The sequence below is a fragment of the Gallinula chloropus genome, assembly GCF_964237585.1.
Source record: "Gallinula chloropus genome assembly, chromosome: 1".
Taxonomy (NCBI): domain Eukaryota; kingdom Metazoa; phylum Chordata; class Aves; order Gruiformes; family Rallidae; genus Gallinula; species Gallinula chloropus.
The window spans coordinates 124,266,173-124,290,656 of NC_140085.1; the positions used below are offsets into that span (position 1 = coordinate 124,266,173).

General features: G+C 40.9%; 1 protein-coding gene across 4 annotated transcripts in view; it reads left to right on the forward strand.

The window, feature by feature from the left end:
• DMD (dystrophin) overlaps positions 1–24,484 on the forward strand; it is a gene marked incomplete at its 5' end in the record, with an annotated part of 1,290,802 nt that overhangs the window by 173,458 nt on the left and 1,092,860 nt on the right. The window contains one exon of one of the 4 annotated variants that reach the window (XM_084279201.1): positions 2,648–2,779. The exons of the other annotated variants lie outside the window; for them this stretch is intronic. Within the exon in view, the coding sequence (XP_084135327.1) occupies positions 2,737–2,779 (43 nt within the window). Of the gene's footprint in view, positions 1–2,647; positions 2,780–24,484 lie in introns of those variants that run through there. 4 annotated transcript variants of the gene reach the window in all.

Consider the following 24,484-nt stretch of genomic DNA (forward strand, 5'->3'; position numbering starts at 1 on the left):
GCTCGTGCTCTGTAGGCTCAGAGCACCAAGCAGTGATGCGGCAGATAAAAAAAAAACAAACAAAAACCAACCACCCCCAAAAGTAAAAACAAGCAAACCTGGTGTGTCAAAACAATAAACCTCTTCCAGGTTATAGATGTGATGTAAGCATGCACCATGCTGGCCTGAAGGGGCTGAGAGATGCATATGAAGCCTCTTTTCAGTAGAGCTGATGTTTGTCAGTGTTAACCAATTACAGCATTCATAGCTGCTGAAAAAAAGTATTTAATTTTTAAGAGCCTCTCAAATATCTTTATACACACCCTTCCTCCAAACCCAACACTAAAACCCCCTAAAAATCCAAAACCGACCAAAAATCCTATTAGATTTGAACTCTCACTTTTGTTATTTCTTCCTATGGCCCAACTGATCCTAACTCTTTTCTCGTTGACTGGAGGAGCATCAATAGGAGGAAGGGAAAATGTTTCTAGGCCAAAGGTTTGTGTACTCCGGTGAATGGCTTGGGAACACTCTTGAGACACAGGAGTTTTGAACTCTCCCAGCAAGAAGAGGAGGAGCATATCTGAATTTCCTGTTTCTGGAGGATTGTTTCATGTGTAAGCTACTGTAAATATTACCACTAGACATTGCTTTGAGCCAGGTTTTAGAAGAAAGTATTGAGTAGTACTGTATTTCTTGCAGAGCCTGAGTATTCTCTGATGATCTCAAAGATACTGTCAGAGATGAGGAATAATCCACATGAATTTTGTGGACTCTGACTGGAGCTTGGTGTAAAACAGACAGCGGAGCTCTGTCGACAAGAAGGCCCTCTGGTTGTATTCAGAAGCAGAGATGAGATTTACACTCCAGGAAAGTTTTGAAGAAGAGGTTTGTCACCTTGAAACAAACAGGAGCCAGGAGGATCACAGTTCTAGCATTAGGCACCTACCTTCAAGATAACTTTCACTTGCAGCCTGTAAGTGCATTACTGGGGCTGGGTTATTGACAGCATGTGCTATCAAGGGTGACCTTAGATATTATAAAATGGAACTTTTGCACAATAAGCACTTCCTTTCCTGAGTTTGCTTAGTCTCCATCTCCCTCAAATAATCAAAATGCTGCTGCTGTCACAGTGTGCTCTGCTCTGCTTCAGATTATTTTCTACATCAGTTCATGACTTGCAGTTCCTGTGGGCTGCAAATTAATCCTTAGGAGTCTGTTGGCATGTACTGTATATCCAGGTTCTCCAGGGTATTAATTTGACTATCAGTGTAGAAAATGCCAGTGGCTGTAAGGGTAAATTATGCACTTCATTTTTGTGTTTATTTTTCTGTATAATCCAGGAATTTACTTATAAACTTGTAATCGCCATGACTAGACACTTTAACGTTTAACTAAAAAAAAGAACTTTTTTCAGGCTTGTAGGGGTATATTTCAAAAAATAACGACCAATGTAACAGGGTTTGTGGGTTTTTTTCAAATTACTTTTCAAATGAAGCCATGAATTAATAACATGTTTCTTTATGGACTATCTCCAAAGGCCACATATACTGTAAAAAGTATGTATATATATATATATATATAATATAGAAAGCAGCCTCATAAAAATCTGGGTTGGGGTGGGGGATGCCACAGTCCCATTCCCAAGTATTGCATGGATGCCTGCTTTTCCCTCCTGTGTAAGCTCTGGACCAAATGCAGGGGGAGAGCATAAACCCACGTCCCACCTGTTTGGGGCCAGCAGCTTTTGGGATTTGGGAGTGAAGGGATGTTTTCTCAATGAGGCAGAGGCAGGGGGAGGCAGCCTCAGTACAGTCCTGGCTCTGCTGCTGCTGTGGGGTGTTTCTGGGCTCTGTACAGCAGCAGTGCCTCCTGGCTTTGTCGGGCGTGGAAAGGTCAATTGTAAGTCAGCAAGTTCGGGGTGGGTTTGTTTTGTTTGTTTGCTTGGTTTGTTTTGGTTTTTAAGCAGATACTGACTTACCACAACAATGTGTGTTGGTATTTACACACTTATTTTGGTGACAGTCCTATTTTGGGGGTTGGGTTTTGGGTCTTTATTTCCCCTGCTTGGGAGAGAGCTCACAGTTCCAGGAGTCTAGGCTGGGAGGGAAGAGACGACTACAGGAGGATTACCCTTCAGCTCCCAAAAAAGGAGGGTCCTGTCTGGGGATGGGCTGGGGATCATTTGCTGGGGAGGGGACAAGTCTGTTTCGTAGAGTTCTCAGGGGAATGGCAGACGGGGAGCAGTAAATATCTTCACCCCACTCTGCAGCATTAAATGTTCCTTGGGAAGCCGTAACACATAATTTAAATCCATTGCACATGCCACCCTGGAAGCAGAACCTTATATGTCGAGTGCATGGGCTGTCCTATTATGGGAAATCAACTTTGTTTTGAGGCGAGCACGGAGCATTGCTTCTGCGCAGGTCCTGGAATTTGAAACATTTAGGGGCCTCCAAAGAGCACTGGCATTAGTTACCATGCCGGCTGGGTGGAAGTGAGTGAGGATCCCTGCCTCTCCCTGCCTGGGACACAGACCCTGCCGGCAGCCAGCCCGGAGCTGCATCCCACCGGGGCGCTTTGCCCACTCTCCTCCGCAGAGCTGCAGGGGCTCGTGGGGGGGACACATCTGTCGTTATGCAGGGACAAGTCTAATTCAGCAAAAGCTGTTGGAGCAGGAAAGTTGGAATATACTTTGCCAAGAAGTTATTTTGCTGTTCTTTTCTTTTGCCTCTGTTTTTTTTGTGGAGAGATTTCATGTCTGCTCACATGCTTTGGTATGAGGAAGTGGAAGATGATTGTAAGTATGAACAGACTGACATAATTTATCACAATATTCACTTTGACAGATCAGTGTAGTGCTGCGCAGCCCACTAACAGCATGCATTTTTAAATGTTTACTTTCCAAGTCTAAAGAAAGAGAGCACCGGGGGGGAAAATAAAGAGAATTTTTTTTTGCCTCTTTTAGATGGGGGGTAATATCCAGTACATTATATATAAAAGAAGTGCTCCAGAAACCTTACCCAGCTCTCCTTTGAATAAAAAGAATTGATTTCTTCCTGAGCTTCACCACTCATTAAAGCACGGGGTCAAAAAAGAAAGTATTGAGAAGACAGACCAATACATGGGGAAAAAAAAAATGGTGTCATTATTCTAATAATTTGGCATCACATCAAAGGATTAATCACTTGCTTTGAACTTTAATGGTATACGCAGATTCTCTACCTAATATTAACTTAGGGTGTAAGAGAGCTCTTCTCTGGCCACTGAACTGTCTGGTAGCAACTGAACGAGGGGGTGTCAGTTTTGCTCAAAGTGAGCAGCAGCTGAGCTCTCCTGTGCGCTTCCCAGAAAAGAACAGGCATGTTTTCCAGACTGGTGCTTGTTTGTTAGTTAAAGCTATCCTTTCTGTGCAAGGAGAAGAAAAACAGAGGCGGCCAAGTTTAAGGAACTGAAGAGAGATGAGAGTGAAAGCATGACAGTTTAAAAATCCATCTTCCTCCCTGACCCAGGCTCCCAAAACAGATTGTACCAGGGGGGTGGGGTGTGTGGAAGAGGTGTCAGTATTGTCCAGAATTAATCTGTAGTCCCCACCCCCTGTTTTATAATCTACTTTGACTCTTCCACTTTCAGCTCTGTCCTGTGTGTGGATAATAATAGAACTCCCGTTCTTCTCTGTTATTCTGATGATAGAAGCCATGGGAACACATACACACTGTCACTGTCCCCTGTAATGCAGGACAGTCTTGGATGGTCACTTCTGATGAAGCTACCTAAAAATGTTAGATTTTGTAAAGCTTGACAGAAAATTTCAGGGTGCAGGTGTGGGCTGATGCCATAGTTCGTCTTTTTTTCCCCCAATGAATTCAAATTGTGTTTTCCTGTGCAGTAAATAAGACATAAGTCAGCTGTAAATTTTCCAGAGAGTTTTGTACTGCTAGGAGAGGTACTGCAGTGATCGAACCCTTTACTTATTGAACACAGTGTGACAGTTCAAAAAGGGGGACAATGGTGAGATCATCATCATCATCATCACAAATTATTAGGAGACAGATCACTTCTGAAAATATTTAGGATGGGATTGAAAATAAGAAATCTTGTTGGTTTCTTTACTGGGGTTTTACTCCTGGTTGTCAAGAGGAAGGTAGCTTGCTCTAGAGCAAACCACGCAGTGCCCCACATTTTCTACCAGTCATCTTTGGAGAGAAATAAGGAGGATTTTTTTTTTCCTCCTTTTATCTATGGACTCCCTTTCCAAGAGAGTCACCGGATCAGCCCAGGCTGCTTGTCCCCAGCCTTGAGGAGGAGACGGTGCTGCAAGGGAAGTCAGGCAGGTGGTTGCTAAGTACAGGCGAAAGATCTTTGCTGCTTAGCTCAAAAGTTATAATTGCACTTGGAAGATTTAGTAGGTGAAAGAAAGAAAAAAAATAGCAGCGTTAGAGCTTTTGAAAAATATGAATAGAAAACCAGAGTTGCATCCAGCAGATGAATAGCATTCATGACAAGAACCATTAAATCACTTGCTAAATTATGTCACGTAACTATGTTCATATCTAAAATGAAAGGGAGCTGTCCTAGTGCTTCTTGGGAATTATTTAGCTGAATTGATTTCCTCACCTGTATCCTCACTCTTTTAAAGGGCATGGCATTCTTCTTGATATAATTTTGTATAATATTGTCAAGGTTTTTTATAGTCGTATTTCAATAAAACAGTAAAAACCCATATCTGCACTCTGTGACAAAGTGTGTCCAAAATAATGCTCTCAAATTTATCCCCAGCCTTCATTCAGGACATGTCACTTCTCAGCCTTGTTGCTTGTGCTTACTGTACTTCTTTCTCTATATACAATGAAACCTTTTTGCTCTCAGGCATGACAGCAGTTGCTTACACCTCTGCATTGTTTTTTTTCTAAAATCCATCCTTTCTTTTTTCTTAGAGACCCCTCTCTAGCTGTCCATCTGCCTATGCATTCACCCTTTTCTTTTCTGCTCTCTCCCGTGCCACAGCATTAAAGACAGATTCTCTGTGCTTTGCTTTCTCTCATTTCTGCTGAGAATGACCTTTGTGAAAACATAAAGGTATTTATTCATCGCCGAGGGCTTTACTTTCTTTCCTGAGTTTATTCAGTGTTTACTTCTGCCTGAGTTAGACTGGAAACTCCTTGGGGCGGCGACTGCCTCTGCCCAGATTTCTGCATAGGCTTTGACAGTGACACCTAAATAATAAAGTGGCAGGGAAATGAGATATCATAAATTTCATTTTGTTTTAATTAAGATGAGATTACTGCAAACTTTATCTCAGAAGCCACCCTCCCTAGGGGATTCAGTATCATATGCTGCATTACTTCTTCTAGCAGATATAATCCTCTTTCTGCATTCTTAGTCTGACATGGAACCAAATTCTGCTTGCAGTTGCATAGAGGCATCCTCTTTCTCTGCTCGGATTTGCACAAAGTAGAGACTAAAAATAGAATTAATCATTGAACCAGAGCCAGTGCAGAAAAGAAACGAATCTTGCTGGAAATTCAGTGGCCACAGGGGTTGTCTTACCAGTTGACATGGGCTTACTGTAGGGGAAGTCCATCTAGGTTTGTGCTTTAGCTCAGGTCAGATGTCCCTGCTTATGGCCATATATTCGTATGCATCCCAGAGCCCGCACCCTGCATCCCTTTTGGAGGAAGCTGACCTCAGAGATGCACCCTGGGTTTAGCTGATGGTTGTGTGGGCTCGCACTGAAGCTCCTCAAAAACGAGCCTGGGTGATGCATGCACACACTGGAGGTAGCAGTGGGTTTCGTGGCTCCAGCTCCTTTAGCTTACAAAGCTGCTGCTGTTAGGCCACACTACTCGGTGAGATAGGAAAAGGAGGAGACCAGCAAATTTCTTTGGATCTTGGATGTGAGGAAGGAACTGCTCACAAAGTCACTCCCCATCTGGAGCAGGAGGGTGCTTTGTCCTGTCCACTCCTAGCTCCGATCTGGCCTCTGCTCCTTCACTTCTGGTCCCCAGGCTGCCCATGGGTGTCACAGCTGGCTGTGGCTCATTCCTGCATGGTTACTGAGCAGGAGAAGGCATTCAAGGAGCAGTAGTCTGGCAGCATGCTATGTACAAAACTGGTGATCCTGTGAAAATTTAACCTTCTCATGTTTTCTTGCTTCTTTTCCAATGAAAACATCCAATTATTTACTGATCCGACAGAGTTATTTATAACTGAAAAGGTACAATATTCGTAGACAAAGGTTAACCCTTGATTAATACTGTGAAATTATTTGAGCCTCAAAATTGTCCAAGGGGTTAAGAATTTTTAAATGATTGCCAGAGGGAACAGGATTAAGCTCCTATATTTTTGTCATGGATTACTGTTAGACAAAATCACATTGAACGGGATTGTGAACCAAGCAGCCTTGATTCGAAAAGGCTGACTTGTTGATTTTCACAGTGCATTTTCAATTAAATGTTGCTCCAAAGCTTAATCATCATTTAGGAGGATAACCATTGTTCTGTGTGATAACTAACCACTGGAAAAAGACTCCTCAATAAATTTAGTGGAACTTTATAGTGTCACATTGCTGTTGAGGAGGATGCACTTGCGCTAATACTCTAACGCTGTCAGGGGGAGCAGAACAGTACTGGGAATTTTAAATAATCATGTCTCACCAAAGGCAGAAGTAATAGTTAGCTGAGTGTGGCCTTGCAGAACAGCTTGCCAGCTGGACCGCACCAGGGAACACACTCCTTCACTGTTCTAGAAAAAACACACATGGAGCAAAGCAGTTGTTTTGTTTGGGTTCGGAGTACCCGCTGCAGAGACCACGGAGACCTCTCTTCTAGGCTACCTGCCACGTGCAACAAGTTGGAACATTTTTAATGATGTCCTTTGAAGGATAGATAGGCTGGATTTAGGAAAGTCACCATCTTCCCTGGTTCTGGTCTCTAGTCAGTTTTAGGGTGTTTAATTTAGAGCACGAGGATGGTAGTATTTGGGAGGTTTTCTGGTACTTCCTGATTCTGTATTTTTAAAATAATCCATATCTATATGATTCATTTTTTATCAGTTGCGTACAGTCTTTTATTCCTAAAGGTGAAATATAGTTTGTAAATATTGCAAGCATACATAGAAGAAAGAAATAATATTATGCAGTATTATGATGCCTTGGAAATATTACATTTCATTGAATCAATTAAACATAAGTTCTTGCAATTTTGAATATGCTCCTACAAGATGACAGCTAAATTGGCACATTTGCACTTAATTTCTTTCTTAAAACTTTCTAAAGGATCATCATCTTCAGCAGAAACAAATCAGCATAATTCTAATCATAAAATAGACACGGCTGTAAAAGTTTCCTCATAGAAAACATTACAGAAGTATGTTAGTCCTAAGGGTGGTTTGGGTTTCTACAGTACTTTTCTATCAAGTATCCTAATAGTTTGGGAATTCCTTTTTTAATAAAAAAAAAAGCATCTGAAGAAGTTCTTCAGCTTGTAGAGATGACCTAAATGAGGACCCAAAATATCACATTTTGCTTACCTTGCCTTTGCTGAAATATTTTGACAGATCCCTGGGGACCTAGAGGGTTTATGAACACTACAGAACACGAGAGTGAGTTTCAGTCAGTCCCAGTAAAAACAGCAAATCCACTGCCTGAAATTCATAACACAAACTTAGAGAGAAGATAGGCGGAAATTTACTTGCGGTGTGGACTGGGCGAGGTGCGGGGCATCGTCCTGCTGGATGCCCGATCACCTGTGCTTGCTGTAAAGCGTGCACGCTGCTGTCCTGTGTGGGAAATCAGTTACGCTGGCGGCAGAAGCGTGCCCCTGAGCACGGGATGCCTGCAGGGGAGACTCCCTGTCTCGCCCCACCGGCGCTTGCCAGGTTCTAAAATTGGTGCCCGCCTGCGTGTCTGGGCGCCTGCGTGCGGGCGCGCTGGGTTTTACGGGAAATTATCCACGGGTGAAGCTTTTAATTCTGTGTGGCATGGGGAACTGAAGGAATTTAAAGGGTGATCGGAATTTGACATTTCTGCCTTTTTATTCTGAAAGATACATTGATTAAAGTGTTGGAAGGCTCAGCTAATGGAGGCGTTGCTGCTATTTCAGATATACGGGGTATGAGATTTGAAGGCAAGCCAAATCACAATGAGATGGAATAATGATGTCCTTGGTTTATTTTTCACTTGGTACATTCAGGTTTTGATTGGATTCTGAGCGAGGCAACAGTTTTCTCTCCCAGAAAGCAATGCTGGTCCTTGGAGGCTTGCAGCCTGTTATCGAAGCACAAGTGCTTTCTTGTGAAGGTCATGGATTGCAGTGACAGGAGAGGGGGAGAAAAACCAAAGGGGTGGGGGAAGAGCAGGGAAAAAGGAAAGAAAGAAAGATTTCCCTATTGCTTCTAACCAGGTACAAGCTTCTCATAAGAAACATTTCTGCAGGGAGACCTATTACTGCTTTGACCCAGCTCGCACTCTGCTGATGGTGCATATATCAAAAAATTTGTGGAGAACTCCGAGGTCTCTGTCCATCTGTCCTCTTCCCTCCTGACCCTCTTCCTGCTCTTGTCACACACAAATGCTTCAATAGTTCCCTTCACCTTGTAATCGCATTCTTCTTTTTCTCCCATCCCCCCACCCCACCCCCGGTATTTAAAGGGGGTTTTTGGAAAAGACTGTTCATGAATTATTTCTCTCTGAACAACGCTCAGAGTTTCCCAACTGTTGCCAAGGTGGTGAAAAATTAATGCAGGCACTGTATTTTCTAAAAGGTTAATAACATTATATAGTTAGTATTATTGGAGGTGTTAAAGAGCGCTTCATGAAGTTCCTGGATGATGGATGCTGTAAATAAGCAGAGAGGAGCTCATGACATACTCTGATGTAAATCACTGATGCTGGAGATGGGAATAACTTGGAAGACTTCTGCACTTTTCTTCAATGTGGGGAAAAATGTTGCTAGACATAAAGCCATCCTGCTGCATGTCTGGGCTTAGAAAGTACAAGCCAGCTCCCCAACCCTCCTTGGCTGTCTAACCCATCCCAAAGCTGATCAACTCATAAGAAAGGAAGAAGTGAGGATGTCTGTTTGGGGCTGGGGGGGACCAAGAAGGACAGAGGCACACCTTAGTGCAGAGAGATCCAAGTGGGACTACCATGGAGGCAGTGATCCTGCTTAGCTTAAAAAGGGCTCATTAAAACTTGACATGGAAACAGAGGGGAGGAGGAAATTCAGAAGGCACCGACCTGTGATGGACTGACGATGAATTTGTGGACGTGATGTGTGCAGCCTTATTAATTTGAACAAACTTGCTTTGCTATTTTTCGTGTTGCTTTTCATGGAGATTGTTAGCAGTCCAAAATGAATTATTGCTCTGTGCTCCATTTCAGAAAGACAACCTTATTTCTTTTTCTAATTTTACTTTATTTACTGTCAACCTCCTATCATGTGACTTAGTACATATTTTACACTTACTCCCTGCCCCACCCTTCCAAGCCCTGTGAACGATGCTGAAAATAGAAATCAGTAAGGCAGCATTTATAAATACTTGGTGGACTGATGGTTACTCACTCTCCAAAAATGTAGAAGATCCAGATTAAAGTGTTTTCTCTGCTTATACTTTCTGTTTACAGAGGAGAAAGCTTCAGTTGCATGGGATGTTGAGTGGAAACCAAAGGTGAAGCCAAGTGACTTTTCACAAAGAGGAATTCTTGTTTTCTCGCCAACATGAGAACAATTCCTTTTATAGTAGTCTGTAAAGGACAAGCGCGTTATAGGGTTGATTCTGTCCTTTCTGTTCCTCCTAATAATTAAATAAATCAGTTCTGAAAGCTCTAACAAGAGCAGGGAGGGAAACCTAAATCTGTGAAATAAGTAGTGAATTTCAGGACAAGTTATCTTAATGGTAGAACGTATAACACAATGGAGGGAAAAATAGCTTTATAAAAATCAGAAATCATCACAAATCTAATTATTCCCCCCCCACACACACCTTGGGAATTGTTTAAAGTTCCATGATATCTACATCCTTGCATACAGGGTGGCTTAGTGATACTAGAGTAGAATTAAAAGATGTTGCTTGAGTGCAGGTGCTTTTTGGAGAGCTGCTAAGTTGAATTTATACTTAATTATATCTAATTCCTCTATTCGAAGTAAAAGATACCTGCAGTTAAGTAGTATTTCTTACCTGTGTAAATGTAAATGATGTAAAGCTTTAAAGAAAGTAAATTTGGGCATGGTTTTGCCTCTAGAAATTATCTGTCGGATTATATTGTCCATCTCTATTTCCCTTTCAAAATAAGGAATGTCTATTCCGAATCACTTCAGAGTTACCGCCCTTTAGCACAGGTGCTAATTTAATAGTGGTTTTTCAACTGTTACATAAAAGGAAAAAACCCACCCATAATTGGAAATGTTTTATGTGTTGAAACAAACTGAATGGCAATGAACATTCACCTTTTCATCTTGCAAGGACAAAGATATTTTTCTTTAGGAATAGCGTCTGAATTGTGAAGCCCAAACTTTTTCTACTGATACTGTTGTCATCTCCCTTGTTTTCTTTTTAGTCCTTTTGCCACTTCTCTCCGAGTCACGCACATCCACTGCTGTACTGCTTTAGCTACTTTCAATAAGCCCATTCCTTCTCCAAGAAGGCTTGCTAATTTTTGCATATTATCTTAAGCTGATTTAACAGTGGTTTTGCCAAGTCTTCCCAGCTGCTGCTACTGCTGAATTGATTCATTTTGCTCTTGACATGTTGCAGGCGAATGTGAAGCAAAGTTTACTTGACCAGTAATCCTCCCCTTAACTGAAGAAAGGACGTGGTTTGAACAAGGACTTGTTCCAAATGTGGCAAGAGCTTTCTCCTTAAATCTGCCTACTGTAGACACAAAGGTTTTGCTTCTTATCTGGGAAATTATTATCTAGAAAGTGAAAAAAGTCACCCTAAATAATAACCAAAATTTTTTTTTCCCTGGTGCAATAAGTCTGTCTGTGGACATTTCTCTTGACAGACTATGAGTTCCTAAGAGGTGTTGTGTCTGTCTTGGAGTGCTTCCAGAAACTGTTGCTCAGCCTATAAACCGATGAAATTTCACAGACTTGCAGACCAGACGAAGCTGGAAGGTGCCTCTGGAGATCATCTCCTCTAATTCCCTGCTCAGAGCAGGGTCGGCAAAAGAGGGTTTCTCAGGGTAATGTTGACTTGAGTTTTAAGTATCTCCAAGGATATAGACTCCACAACTTCTCTGGGCAACCTGTTCCAGAATCTTACCATCCTCCCAGTAACAGGGTTTTTTTCCTTCTTCTTCTGTCCCTATGGAATTTTCTCCATTTCCGTTTACACCCATTGCTTCTCATCCTGTCGGTCAGCACCAGAGTCTGGTTCTGCCTTGCTCTACTCTCTCCCATGAAATATTATTAGTGACTGACAAGAACCCCTGAGCTTTCTCATCTCCATGCTGAGCAGTCCCAGCTCTTTCAACCTTTTGTCATCTGAAAGGTGGTCCAATTTTTATGGCCCTTTGATGGACTCGCTCTGGTATGTCTGTGGCTCTCCTGTACAGGTGAGCCAGTGCTGAACTCAGCACTCCAGGTTTGAGCAGAGAGAAAGGATCACTTCCCTTTACCTGATGGTGACAGTGACACTGACTAATGCAGCCCATGATACCATTAGCCTTCTGCAGCAACATTTCTGGCTCATGGCCAAATTGGTCTTCACCAGGAGCTTTTTTGCAAAGCTTCTTTCCAGCTAATAGGTCCCTGGAGTATACTGGTTTGTGGAGTGATTCCTCCCCATGAGCAGGACTTTGCACTTCACCTTGTTGAACTGCATGAGGCTCCTGTCAGATCTCCAGCTGTACTCTGTACAAGCAGTCCAACTCTTTGAGCCCAGCCATTCAGGCAGGTTTCTACACACCTCACTGGCCACTTACCTAGTTTGTTTGCAAGAATGTTATAGGGAACAGTGTGGAAAGTCTTGCTGAAGTCAGGGCAAACAACATCCACTGCTCTTCCCCTAATCACCGAGCCAGTTGTGAAAGTCTGTCAGGCATCATTTCCCCTTTAGACCCATACTCACTACTCCCAGTCACCTTCTTGTCCTTTGTATAGTGGGAAATGGTTTTAAGGATGATTTGCAGGTTTCTAAGAGGATTTGCTTCACCACCCTCTCATGCTAGCCAGATACTTCTCCTTAACTCTCTCGAAAATAAGTTCCATTTGCTTTCTTTTCAGCCATTTGGAAACTCCCACAATCACAAAGACCTTCTTTAAATAACCAATAGTCACCTCAGAGGGACATTTACCACCTCTCTCAGTGCCTTTTTTTTTTTTTTTCTTTTTTCCAGAAGCCTTTCTGACTAGTGTGGAAGGAGGCCAGAAAGAGAGATTTTGTTTTCTCATGTCTCTGTTGATGCCAGTTATTTGCATGGCAAGCACACAAACATTAAAGCTGTGTGACATATTATAAACTAGCTGCAAATAAATTTAGAGCTCGTCTGTAAGAATGTATTCATTTGAACTCTCCAGCTTCTCTGAGCATCCTTTTAATGTAAAGACCATCTACTTGAAGTAATATTTAGTATTGAATGTCCATTATTTCTTTAAAGTCTGCTCAAGTTCAAAATCCATTAAATACATAACACTGTACATGCAATACTGTCAGTGCATTTTTTGTCAGTTTAGAAGTTAGAAAAGTGTGTTAGGTGCTATTGTAAAGGATTTAATCCGTATTCTGTAAAAACACCATTATTATTTTGAAGACTTACTGCCAATTTACTGGGTGCAAAAATGCATTAAAAACCTGAAAGACCTTTGACATAAGTATGTTGAGATATTAGTTCTGATATCTTCAGTTAATACAAGAAATCAAAGTAAGCCCTTTAAAATGTTTGTCGCCTTCAAAATGATTGCTGTATCCCTCTCATAGAAGTGTGGTTACCTTTCCCACTTTAGTTCTTTAGATGTTGCATCTTTCTTACCTGTCTTACCTTTTGGTGATTTTCATTATTATCTTCTTGTATGATGATGTTTTCAGTATCCTTCCCAATTAAAATAACAGAGTAACAGCAAACTATAAAAAAGTAATATTTTTCTTTCAGAGCCTATTTGTTTATGCCACCTAAGTTATAAGCCCCATTTTATTGCAACAAAGAAAGATTTATCTGCTGCTTAAACTGTTAAATAGCATATCTTGTAATTACATGAATTTGTAGTGCAACTAAATGCTGCCTGCCTGATAACACAATCTTCTCAAAGTCAGTCTCTTTAGCATTATTTTCCTTGGAAATTTTTGAAATTTAGCATAAGATGTTTGAAGTGAGATATTTGAAATGTTGACTTATAATCAGAAGTCATTCAGTCCCATTCTAGTGGGAAGGGCTCCCAATTGGGAACGTATTGGAAACCTAAGGACTCTTGATTTGAAAACTTGTAAGATGTACTTCTGTGTAGCAGCTTTTCATTAAGACAGAGTATTTTTGAGCCAGAAAGAAAATGTACTGTGAGTGTCAAAGCTTCCAGGATTTCCTAAGTTAATCCTACTTTGAAATTTTTATTCTATTTCAGTTTTATAGCATATTAATTTGCATCCTATTTCATTTTATTGAAATGCTTTGTGTTCTAATTTGCATCCTCTGCAGTGATTTCTTGGTCTACAGCTATACCCATAGCTGTGGTCATTCATGGAAAATTTGTTTTAGAAATCCACTATTTCTTTCTTAAACAGCACGACAATTGCCTGAGGCCTTTTCCAGAGATTATTTTTTGTCTATAATGATGTAATTCTTTATTTTCTACATAATAAAAATCCCTAGATTTCATTCCTTTTCAAGTTTTTTTGGTGAGGTTACATTCCAGGGGAGTTGTTGTACTTGAGTTTAGAATATGCTAAGAGCTTTCAGTATGCTTCCTATTCCATGTAGTCTACAGCAGGCAGTTTGAAGTAAAAATGAATATGTCAACAGTTTTCTTTGTAGATATGTAATGCAGTCAATGGGTCTACAATCATTAATTGGATATTAATTGCCAATATGCTGTTCAAAATTCTGAGGCCCAGATGGGACTATGAATTTGTAATCATTGTAAACAAATGCCTGGTTATTTTTCACTCGATGAATACTGAAATTAGGTTGGTGGAAGAGAGCAAGAATGTATTTTCTGTGTGAAGGGAGAAGTTGTCATTGCTGTGGCCATGGCTGAGCTCATAACTGGAAACAATCAAGGATGTTGCTAGAAAGAGGAGAGTCCTAGAGGTGAGCTTATGAAGCTTCAAGCACCTTATAGTGACAGTACTGACAAATAATGGCTTTTACAGCAGTAAAAAACAAATAAATCTAGTATTCTGAAGGATATTGCAGGGTCCTTGATAACATGATAGGGAAGGGAATGAGAAGAAAATATTTTAATAATTCCAGCATTGACTCTCAAACAAGATGCTATTGGCTCTTGTGCCCATGTATCAGTTAGAGACAGTCTTTCTAAAAGTATGTATACAAGGGGGAGAAAAGATTAGTTTATGCCAGCAAACAGTTGATTCCACTATAATTCAAATGCATTCATAATCTCTAAATCTAAATTGAATGAATACAGAGATCATTATAATTATTATTGATACAGTATAACAACTGAAAGTACTATTTGTGGGAAATCGTATGCACACTTCAATTAAGCTATAATATAAATGCAATTTAAAAATGTGACTGTAGCTTAAGTGTAACACTCAAGCCTGACTTCATGCAGAGAAACCCTCTTATGGTGCCCTAACTATTAACAATATCATTATCATTTTTAACAGACAAAACCATCAGCATTGTAAGCTAGTCAGAATCACACCAGAAATTCAGTGAATCCCTTGTTTTAGGGACTATGGCAGTTAGAACACAGTTTCCTAATGCACAGAGCCTGAATGGTCAAGCATGTTCAAATTAGCATGTATGCTCCCTGAAGGGGGTGTGGAGGTCATTTGCATAGTCCTTGAATTGGGTGGGTGGTCACAATCTCCCCCTGCCACCTTTACCTTTCCCACAGTTTTTGTTGACTCCAGGCTTCTCTGGCAGTGTCCCAGCCCTGGCACTTGCTAGGGTGGGATGTATCCTGGTTATCAACCTTTCAGCTCTTCTCCAAGGATACTTTTCAGCAAAACATTCTTATCAGACCTTCAGCCCTTCTTCCAAAGCAGAGCTATTCACAAAGCAAGTTAGTACAGTTAACTCTAAAGTAAACAGTGCCTGGGCACTAGCCCAAACACATTTTTGTTCCTGTGCAACTTCTACTTTATGGATATCACCCCTGTCCAGAGGGCTTTTAGGAAAACATCAGGCTTTCAGCCACAAGGACTTCAACCCATTTGGGCTTTGGAAGCTAAAACCGAAGCTTTGCACTACACTTGGAATGGAACTGGGCATCTGTGCATTTGAAGACCATGCTTCTCTCCATGCAAAGGGCCCTACAAGGCAAATACATGTGGGAATGGCACACCCTGAAGTAATGCACCATAGCATAGTCCTGCAAATTGAGCTTCACCCCTTAGGAAGGATGTGAAAGTCTTTCAAAGCATCCCATGGAGGGCACGAGAGGTGGCGATGGGGCTGGCGGGAATTGTCAGGGTTGTCAGGGTGTGGAACAGGCTGCCCAGGGAGGTGTTTGAGTCACCATCCCTAGATGGGTTTAAAAAAAGGGTAGATAGGGTACTTAGGGATAGGAAAGGAATGGTTGGACTTGATGATCTTAAAGGTCTTTTCCAACTTTGTGATTCTGTGAAGATTTCTCTGCAGAGGCAGAGTTGCTCACAGGACAGGAGCTAGCTGGCAAGGCAGTCTAAAACACCAGCCGAACAACAGCATGCACCTAGGCCTCCACCTTGTATGATAATTTATTTGTTCAATCACATCTTCTCATGCTTACAATAAAAGAAACATAATTATATAGTTAAAAAACAATGACAAGAATTTGTTTTGATGATACAAATACTAAGGGAAATGGCTGATGCCTGAAGGGTAGGGAGCTGTTGGAGACAGTGGGGCCTGATGGAAAAACAGAAACAGGAAGCCTGTATGAAGCCACACAGGGATGTGGTGCAGAGGAAGGGAGCAATTAGCCAGAAAGCAGCCAGAGATGATTCAAGGAAGGATCTGAGACACATGTCACTTGCAGAGCTGTGCCACCATAACACACACACCTTTGAGGAGCTTGCACGAGAAGATAAGGGAGAGAAAACACCAAAGAAATATGAGTAAGAATAGCAGACATGGGGTTTATTTTAACAGTTTTTACTTCTAATCTGCATCTCCGTGTCACCATGTCTTCTTGTGCTGGTTGGCAGGAGGTTTTGCAAGACTTTGTTGCTGGAGTTACAGCTTTCAGAAAGTGAGTGTGATAACAAGGATGATCAACACACAGGTTTCTCAGTCAGAGTCCTTTCCAGTTTTCCTCCCCTCCACGAGAGGCCTGCTGTATGTCACTTCAGTATGTCTTCCTATAATCCAAATAATTTTGTTCTGTGCGTAGAATAAACCACATGATTGGTCAAAGCAGCATGACATAAATTACAGATTATGCAAAAATTGTGACAGGTGTAACTAATCACAGCCTAAGTTAAATTAGATCTGACTTGTAATATGCCTAGTTTCCATTTAGTTGTCCCACCTAATTGGAATACGTATATTGCACATCGTTGACTTCAGCTTGGTTTGTGGATAGGCATAGGCTGGACGTGGCATGAGTTTGTTTGTTCTCACTGAAGCTCAGAGGAGAGACCTTCACAGATACCAGCAACCAGGAGTCTCTGGGAAGCACCTGTGCTGTTCCAGGTGCTGCCTTCAGATCTCTCTGCTGGCCACAGCTGCGTATGGTGGGACATGTCCACCATCTGTACTGGAGACTGAAAGCCTCATAATCAAAGCTGCCATCCAGATTTGGAATGAGGTCACAGCCTGACAGGGCCATGTACTTTTGAAACAGAGACATATTCACCGGAGGCTTGAGGAGGGAAGAGAGGATTGATGCAGTATTGCAGGGCAGGGACAAGGCTGCAGGAGGTCCTCTGGGGATGCACCATTATCCATTGTTTGGGCAGTGATACCCCTGCCAAACTGCTCAGTCACCTGCATGGTGCTGGTCCCCTTTTGCCAATTTATTTGTCTTAGCTGTCCTTTTGCCCACATCCTCCCACCTCATCATAAAAAAAAAATACATTCAGATTTTATGTTGTCTGCATAAAATATACTTTTGGGGCCTGTGACAGGTTGGCACAAAAAGCTGGGCAAGTTGGACTGGGCTTGATTGCCTTTCTCAGCAGGTAAGGGGACTGCTGGCAAATGTTCTGCTCAGTATTTCTCTTCACTCTCTTTAGTGTCAGTAACTTGAAAGTTTGAAGTAGCAATATGGTTTTCTGCAGGCACTGATATTGCATCCTTCATTTCCTTTTTTCAGACAGCTTCCTCATTACCGTTAAGAACCGTCCCAGCAGTTACACTGCCAGGCTTGACCCCAAATCATCAGCAAGATACGCTAATCCTTTCCCCTTGTCTGAAAAGATCTTATTCCCTTAAAGCTTTAGAAAACTACATCACAACTGAACAAAACAAAACAAAAAAAAATCCTCTCTGGAGCCTTAGTCATCAAGCAACAAACAGGAGTTACCGTGGATTTTATTTCCATGGTATCGATAATATTGCCTCTTGATCTGTGAAAATGGCTGTTGTCACCTATAATTCTTCACTGTTTATTTCCAAGGAACTTAAGTCTCACTGCATGGTGAGTTTTTGAGCCAAGAATAATAAACTAAGTGCTCCCCATGACAGGGTGAGAAAGTCTGCCTGCTTCTCATCTTCTTCCTCGCTATTAGGTTTGCAGATTTTTCAGTGTCTTCAGATTTGAGGCAGTTTTGTTTTCTGGTAAATCTCTTCTCCCAGAGTCATTCCTACTAACTGACCATATATATTTAATCCCGTCTTGATCCTTGACAGAAACTCCTGTCTCTTTTCCTTAGGGATCTCCAATTTCTCTTGCTGTGTTTTCAGTCTTCCTTTTTGCTAGTTACTTGGATACTAAGGAAACAGGCGATAGAGAAAAACAGAAATTTCTCCTGGGAACCTAATTCACATTCTCAACTGGGAGAAAAAAAGTCTTTCAGTGATATCAGGAAAAACAATGCTTGCATTTTCCCGTTACTGAAAACATCATGTAGTGTATTTTCCTAAAGAGAGTGGGAAATTCAGTACTGCTTTCATATTTAATGTATACCCCATTTAGTGTTACAATACTATGAAATATTAATACACTTACAAATCTTTTCCCTTGGCCATTTACCATGAAACTTGACTGACTGCGGCTTTTGTGGTTTATTAATTCATATGCCTAAGTTGAGTGCAACAATGCTCTGTTCAAGGATTTATTTTCATAACAACTTTGATTTAAGTCATACAGCAGAAGGTATCAGTGATGATTTTATCTCTTAATGTGGTGTTTGCAGAGGGGATGACCTCTCTGCCTCTTTAAAATTAGTGCAATTTGCCTTCTGTTAGGGTCTTGCAACTCTACACTGCAGTTCTTTAAACTCTTGGGCACCCACAAGTCTGCTGGGCATATTTGCCAGTCCACCCTTGGTTATTAATTTTACCATTCAAAGATTTGTGTGCTTGGTATACATGTATGAAAATAAGTTTATTTTCTCCATAATGGTTCTTAGTTACAATGAGAAAGATACTGAAAGATGCTGAAACAGTGAGGATCTTTCTTCCCTCTTTCAGAGCAGTTAGAGCATGAGGCTTACTGGCCTTCCCAGCCCACTTCTGGGCTTGCCATGCCCTGAAGAAGTACTCCTAGTCAGATCTTCAAAGATGACTTCTGGAGGCATCTCTAGCCAACAGAGACATTCTTCCTTTTTGCTTTCTTCTTGTTCTGTGCAATTTTGCCCTAAGATACCAATGACTTATCATTCATTTTGTCTTTTTTCTATCACTAATTCATCTATGTTTCTATTATATACTTTTATAATACAGATCATCCTGTATCTAAGATAGAAGTGCTTTCCTCTTCTCTGTAGCTGCCATAGAAATGACCAAAAAGGTATCTGCACAATTAATAATTTCCCTGATTTGAACATTGAACTTGCAGGAGATTTGCACAGAGGTTGTGTGTAGCTCGATCAGCAACTGAATCAAAGATACACGTACTTAGTGTGGGTTCACCCTTATCCTGTTATTGCGGACATGCTTTGTTCAAAATTTGGGGAGTGGTTTCAAGGACTATGTCACAAATGTCTTGTAATTGCTTAAACACACTACATGATATAGTTTCTGTGGCTAAAGATTAACTTTGCCACTCATGGTTTCCTTGACCACTGTCTGATTTTGCTTCAGACATCTTTAGAGACCACAGGTAATTCTTCACAGGTTTAACAATATAATATACTGCAGACGTATATAGTTCTCTCTATATATGAGAGAAATTATGTGAATACAGGATATTCTCATCCTTTTACTTACAGATAGGTCCATAGTAAATTAAAAAAAAATTGAGAAAGAGCTAAAATCCTTGGACTACAAAATTGTAGGAGCTATACTGAGTGCAAAACTGCATTCTCCCTAGTGATGAAAGTTAAAACTACTGTACTAATTAGCCATGAAAAGGCTAAGAGGGAATCTAATTGCTGTCTTCAGCTACCTAATAGGTAGTTATGGAGAAAATTAACTCCGACTCTTCTCAGGGATGTACACAGAAAGGATGAAACGGGTTTCCAAAATGAAAATTCCTATATGAAAATGTAAGATACCAAGAATATAATTTTTTACCATGGGTGTAAGAATCCTTTACTGAGGATCTCATTACCTTAGAGGTGTTAAAAACTCAGTTGGACACAGTCCTGAGCTACTTGAGTTAACTCTGAAGGGGCACCAGCTTTGAGGACAGCATTGGACTAAATGGCCTCCAATGCAACATATATTATTCTGTAATTCTATGTTTGCTTTGCAAAGAATGTCCTAAGCATATTAAATGTAGAAGAGAGATATAGCTCAATGGATTTTCTACTACTTAAAGTTTGTAACTTATCAGTTGACCCAGAAAGTATTCTTGGAAAATATTATTTATTTGATTTGATTTTTCTGTTTTCCACAACCTGTGGGGCTGCTTCCTCAACCCCGTTTCATGGGACTACTCTGCCTATCCTATCTTATGATTTTTTCTTTAAAGAGGTACCCCATGTTAGCTGAGTAATTTCTCAGTGTAAATGTTCCAGACAGTAGTCTCCTGTAACCATTAGAGCTGCTTCTCAGTGATACACAGAAATAACAATAATTTCTGTACCCAGTAATGCAGTCAAGAATGAGACTTGACACACTTAGATCTACCTTATCTAATGGCGGATAGGGCAGAAGGTAATTTGGGGTTTTTTCATTGCACAGTAATTGTGCTCAAAGCTCTGCATAGCTGTTTGTCTCAATCTTCGGGCCTTGCACAGGCCTTCTCAAAATAGTTTCCACTGCACAGAAGTAAAACAGATTTGACCTGGATTAACTGGAGTATCAACTCCTAATGAGCCAGATGGATGAACATTCTTGCTTGGCAGAAATTATAGTTACAGTGTTTGCCACAAAAATGTCAGTAGTTGCCTTGGTTTTCAATAGAGGAAATAATTTTAATCTTGGTCAAGAGTGGTTAAGTAATGATTGCTGTGAGGCATTTCCTTTGTAAAAATCTTACCTTACATCATTACAAGTTTCCCAAGGAGTATAACAAAGCTGGAATGCTGAATGTGGTTTCTGTGTGTGACTTTGTCCGGGGACAATATCTGCTGTCTAGCCTTGAGCTAGATAAAGCATCCAAAGAAGAACATGGTCATAGAAGTTTGGTTTAGGTAGGAGTATGGAGGGTTTTATTTCATTTGTATCCCTTGTGCGGAAAGCAGGGCAAGGTCAGAGAAACTGCTCTCAGGCACATATCAGGCAGTAATTTGTAGAATGCAACACTGAAGATCCCAATGGTTCAATGTCCAAGTGTAGAAAACCTTTCTTTGTGGATAGATCTGTTCTCTGGGCTGCTCTGCCCGGCCAGAAAGGGAGTGCAGCAGTGCTTGTCTGGCCAGCACAGTGAAACACTATCCCGATGCTGCTGTTCCTTGGACAAAATGTCAGCGTGGTGTGTGCAGTTTAAATAGATGACATTCTCGGTGCAACTCCTTCCTTGCCACCCCTTCTGCCATCTCATTCAACTTCAGAGAGCTTTCCCAGGGACTGACAGCTCTTTCAGAAAACACGAGAGATGGGACAGCTACTGCATACTAGTCAGCCACCCTAACCCAACTCTGCTGTGTGTTTCCACTTGGGCCATCTTCTGCCTTGCAAGAGGAATGGGGAAGTGCTCATGAAATGAGCTCTGTTCATTTTTTGGATAGGTATAGACACATACAAAAGCAAGGAAATACTTGAAAGACTGTTTTTTGGGGGGCAGGATTGTATATGAAAAGGGATGGGGTTCTACTTAAATACTAAAAGAGAACAATCCCTATGTCGCTTATCCAGCATAGAAATTCCGGCAAATTCACTGGGAAACAGTGAACGATACATAAAGATCGCGTAACTTAATAGCTGCTCTTCCAAATTCTGTTTTCACCTTTCAGCTATAAAAGGCAATTCCTTAGAGTTTCCAAAGGTACAGTTCATTGCTCTTTGGTTTAGTGTTACAGAGCAAGTATAGTAAGTAATAGGCCTTATTACAGTTGCTTTTTTCTCTTCGCAAAACCATTATACACCTCTTTGACCTTTACAATAAAAAGTGCAAATACGGTTCAGCAAATGTTTCCAGCATTAATTTCTGTTATTCAGAATTACAAATAAGTGAGTCTTAATCCATATGGACTGTATAAAGCCTGTTTTATCCTTTTCCTTTACTCTCATTTTGATAGTTTTTCTCAGTTCCCCTTCATCCAGTATTTCTTTGTCCTTTCCTAAGATTTTCCTCTGTTTGTGACAGACCAGAAGAGAATTTTTCATACACCGTGGCATTATTTGACAAAAACCCCAACCCTGTAAATCACAATAAGTCAACCATGTAAAATTGATAAGGTACTTTCACTTTCCTACTGCTCTGGGCAACCTATTATCCTTTCCTTCCCCTTACAAACTTAAAACCTGAAGGCTTTTTTGTTTAGTCTTTTTGTCTACTGTCTGAGCCTGTTTAAAGAGGAATTTATGCCTGTGCAGCACATGTATATGAAAACCAAAGCATTACCAAATTAACATTGGGAGCAGGAAGAATCAGCGAAATTTTTTATTGCTAGAAGAACAAAACAATTTACCCTTCAGGGATGTGACCTTAGTAGATGCATTGCTTAGCTCTTTTCCTTTGTTTAGGCTTAGAAAAAAAAATCCTTTTCCAAGATCATCAAATATCTTATCCCAAAACCATAGGAACTGCTAAACACGAATACTGAGTATTGTTATACTCTCACAGGTTTTATTTCAGCTTCAGGGTGAAGCTGCTTGTGAGAGTATATAGATTGGTTTTAAAGGCACAAGCAGGGTATCCATTGCTGTCATTATCTATTATTTTTTGCAGTTTCATTTTTCCTGAAGGCAAGAAGAGGTCGAATTTTGTAAGACGACACACGAAATCAACACTTCGTGGGTTGAATTTTATTACTTTGTACAACTGAGTTCTTGAATATTTTGGACAAGAAGAGTTAAATTGCAGTCACGCCAGTGGTGGCTTGTCACTTAACTCTTGCTCTGACACAATGTCTTTAGCACGCCATAAAATAGCCTCTGCTGATATATATGGATATAATTTGACTTTAATTGAGGCTCTGGCCCAGGCTTTGATCTCCTTTTAGAACTTGTCCAACTTTTCCCTTTATGGCTAACAATGTACTACCAGATTTCTGCTAGCTGAATACATGCACTATATATATAAAAAGTAACTAATGACCTTTAAATAGTTACCAGCAGGCAATTTTTAACTCCTTATAAAAGTTTGAAACTATTTGGATGCCCTGTCCTCGCTGCAGTATGCAGCACATTAACATTCCTGAGCCCACAAGGACATTTACAATGAATTGCGACAGTGTTTTCCTCAGTGGCAGCTTTCAAGCCTTTCACGTAGTAGCCGAGTCCCGGTCTGAGCGACTCTACAGCGCGGCGACAGTAAGGAGCACTGGCAAAGTGCTGCTGTGGGCAATCGACCAGGAAACAGACTTCAGCCAACGCCCCCCTCCAGAAATGAAAACACCCAAAACCAAAACCCACTCCAAAAAGCAGGCACCCTGGAATCTAAAGAGTTCCCACTATCAGCTGGTGAAATAACCCTGCGAACGATGTTAGCCGCCTTAAATTTCACCACACGTGCCGTACACAGCTCAATACAAAATAAAGGCTGCAGACCAGTATTTGGAGGAATGGGGGGGGGAAAGGCCTGTTTCCCAACGTAAGAGTGTTGAAGCCAGCATCATGTGGAATAGAACTTCCTGCTGGGAAATCATTTTTTGTACAAATACAAAGCTGTTAAGCCATCACTGGGAACTTGTTACGTGAGAGTCTGTAAAAAAACAGAGCTCCTGAAATGGAGCGTGGTGCATATAGCTCCATAAAGTGCACATTTTGCCAAGCCAGTGGACTGTCAGAATGGTGAATATGTTCCTTCTTTCCAGTTTTAATTATATCTTGTTTTTCTAGAACACATTGCGTGTACAAAGAGTAAATGGAGCCATTTTGGGAACATCTTGAATAAAGAATAAACAGAGAAATAGAAACTTCCTTCAAAATGTCCGATAACTGACCCAGACTTTGCATAGGGACTAAAATTGCTTGGATTTATTGAGGAAGAACATCAATAGAGGGCCATAAATCTGGAGTTAGATATTAAAAATAGCAACTTCTCTTTTTTTCTCTGTTAGCCCACTTTTAACAAGATTCACCAACGACCAAAGTGGTTTATTTTTTTTAAAGGGATTATTTTTTTCATTTGTTTCATTGTGCATTTAATTCTCAATTTGGATTTCAAATACGTAGGAGGCTTCATGACACTACTGGATTGATCAGTGAGCCAAGCTTTTAAATGGGAGTTTTTGCAGGTGTAAGGGTTAAGTTACTCCTGGTTGATTATGCCTAAATACTACTTTTTGGCTGGCTTTGGTATTTCAGAGATGTTTTTGATGAGAAGCGTGAAGCTCAGTAAAAGTGAAAGAGTTGACAGATTTCAGGGTGTCACTTTATTCTTGAGTCTGGACCCTCAGGGATCACTGAAGACCAGGAAATCTCCTGCCCCTTGTCAGGGGCAATCATTGCCTGGGAAAGGGTGCTGCCTGTGTTACAAAGTGCCATCATTTACCACCTCCTTGTGTACTCACACCACTGTGGTGACTGTACCTTTCGATGGCATTTGTGCTTGTTTACAGAAAACGTGTTGTGAAATAGTTGTAAACTGTAGCATGGCTTTTAAAATTAATCTCTAAAGTAGGAAGTGGTTTATTGTAGTTTTTTGATGCGAGTTGTGCAGGATGCAGGTGAAGCCAGTCT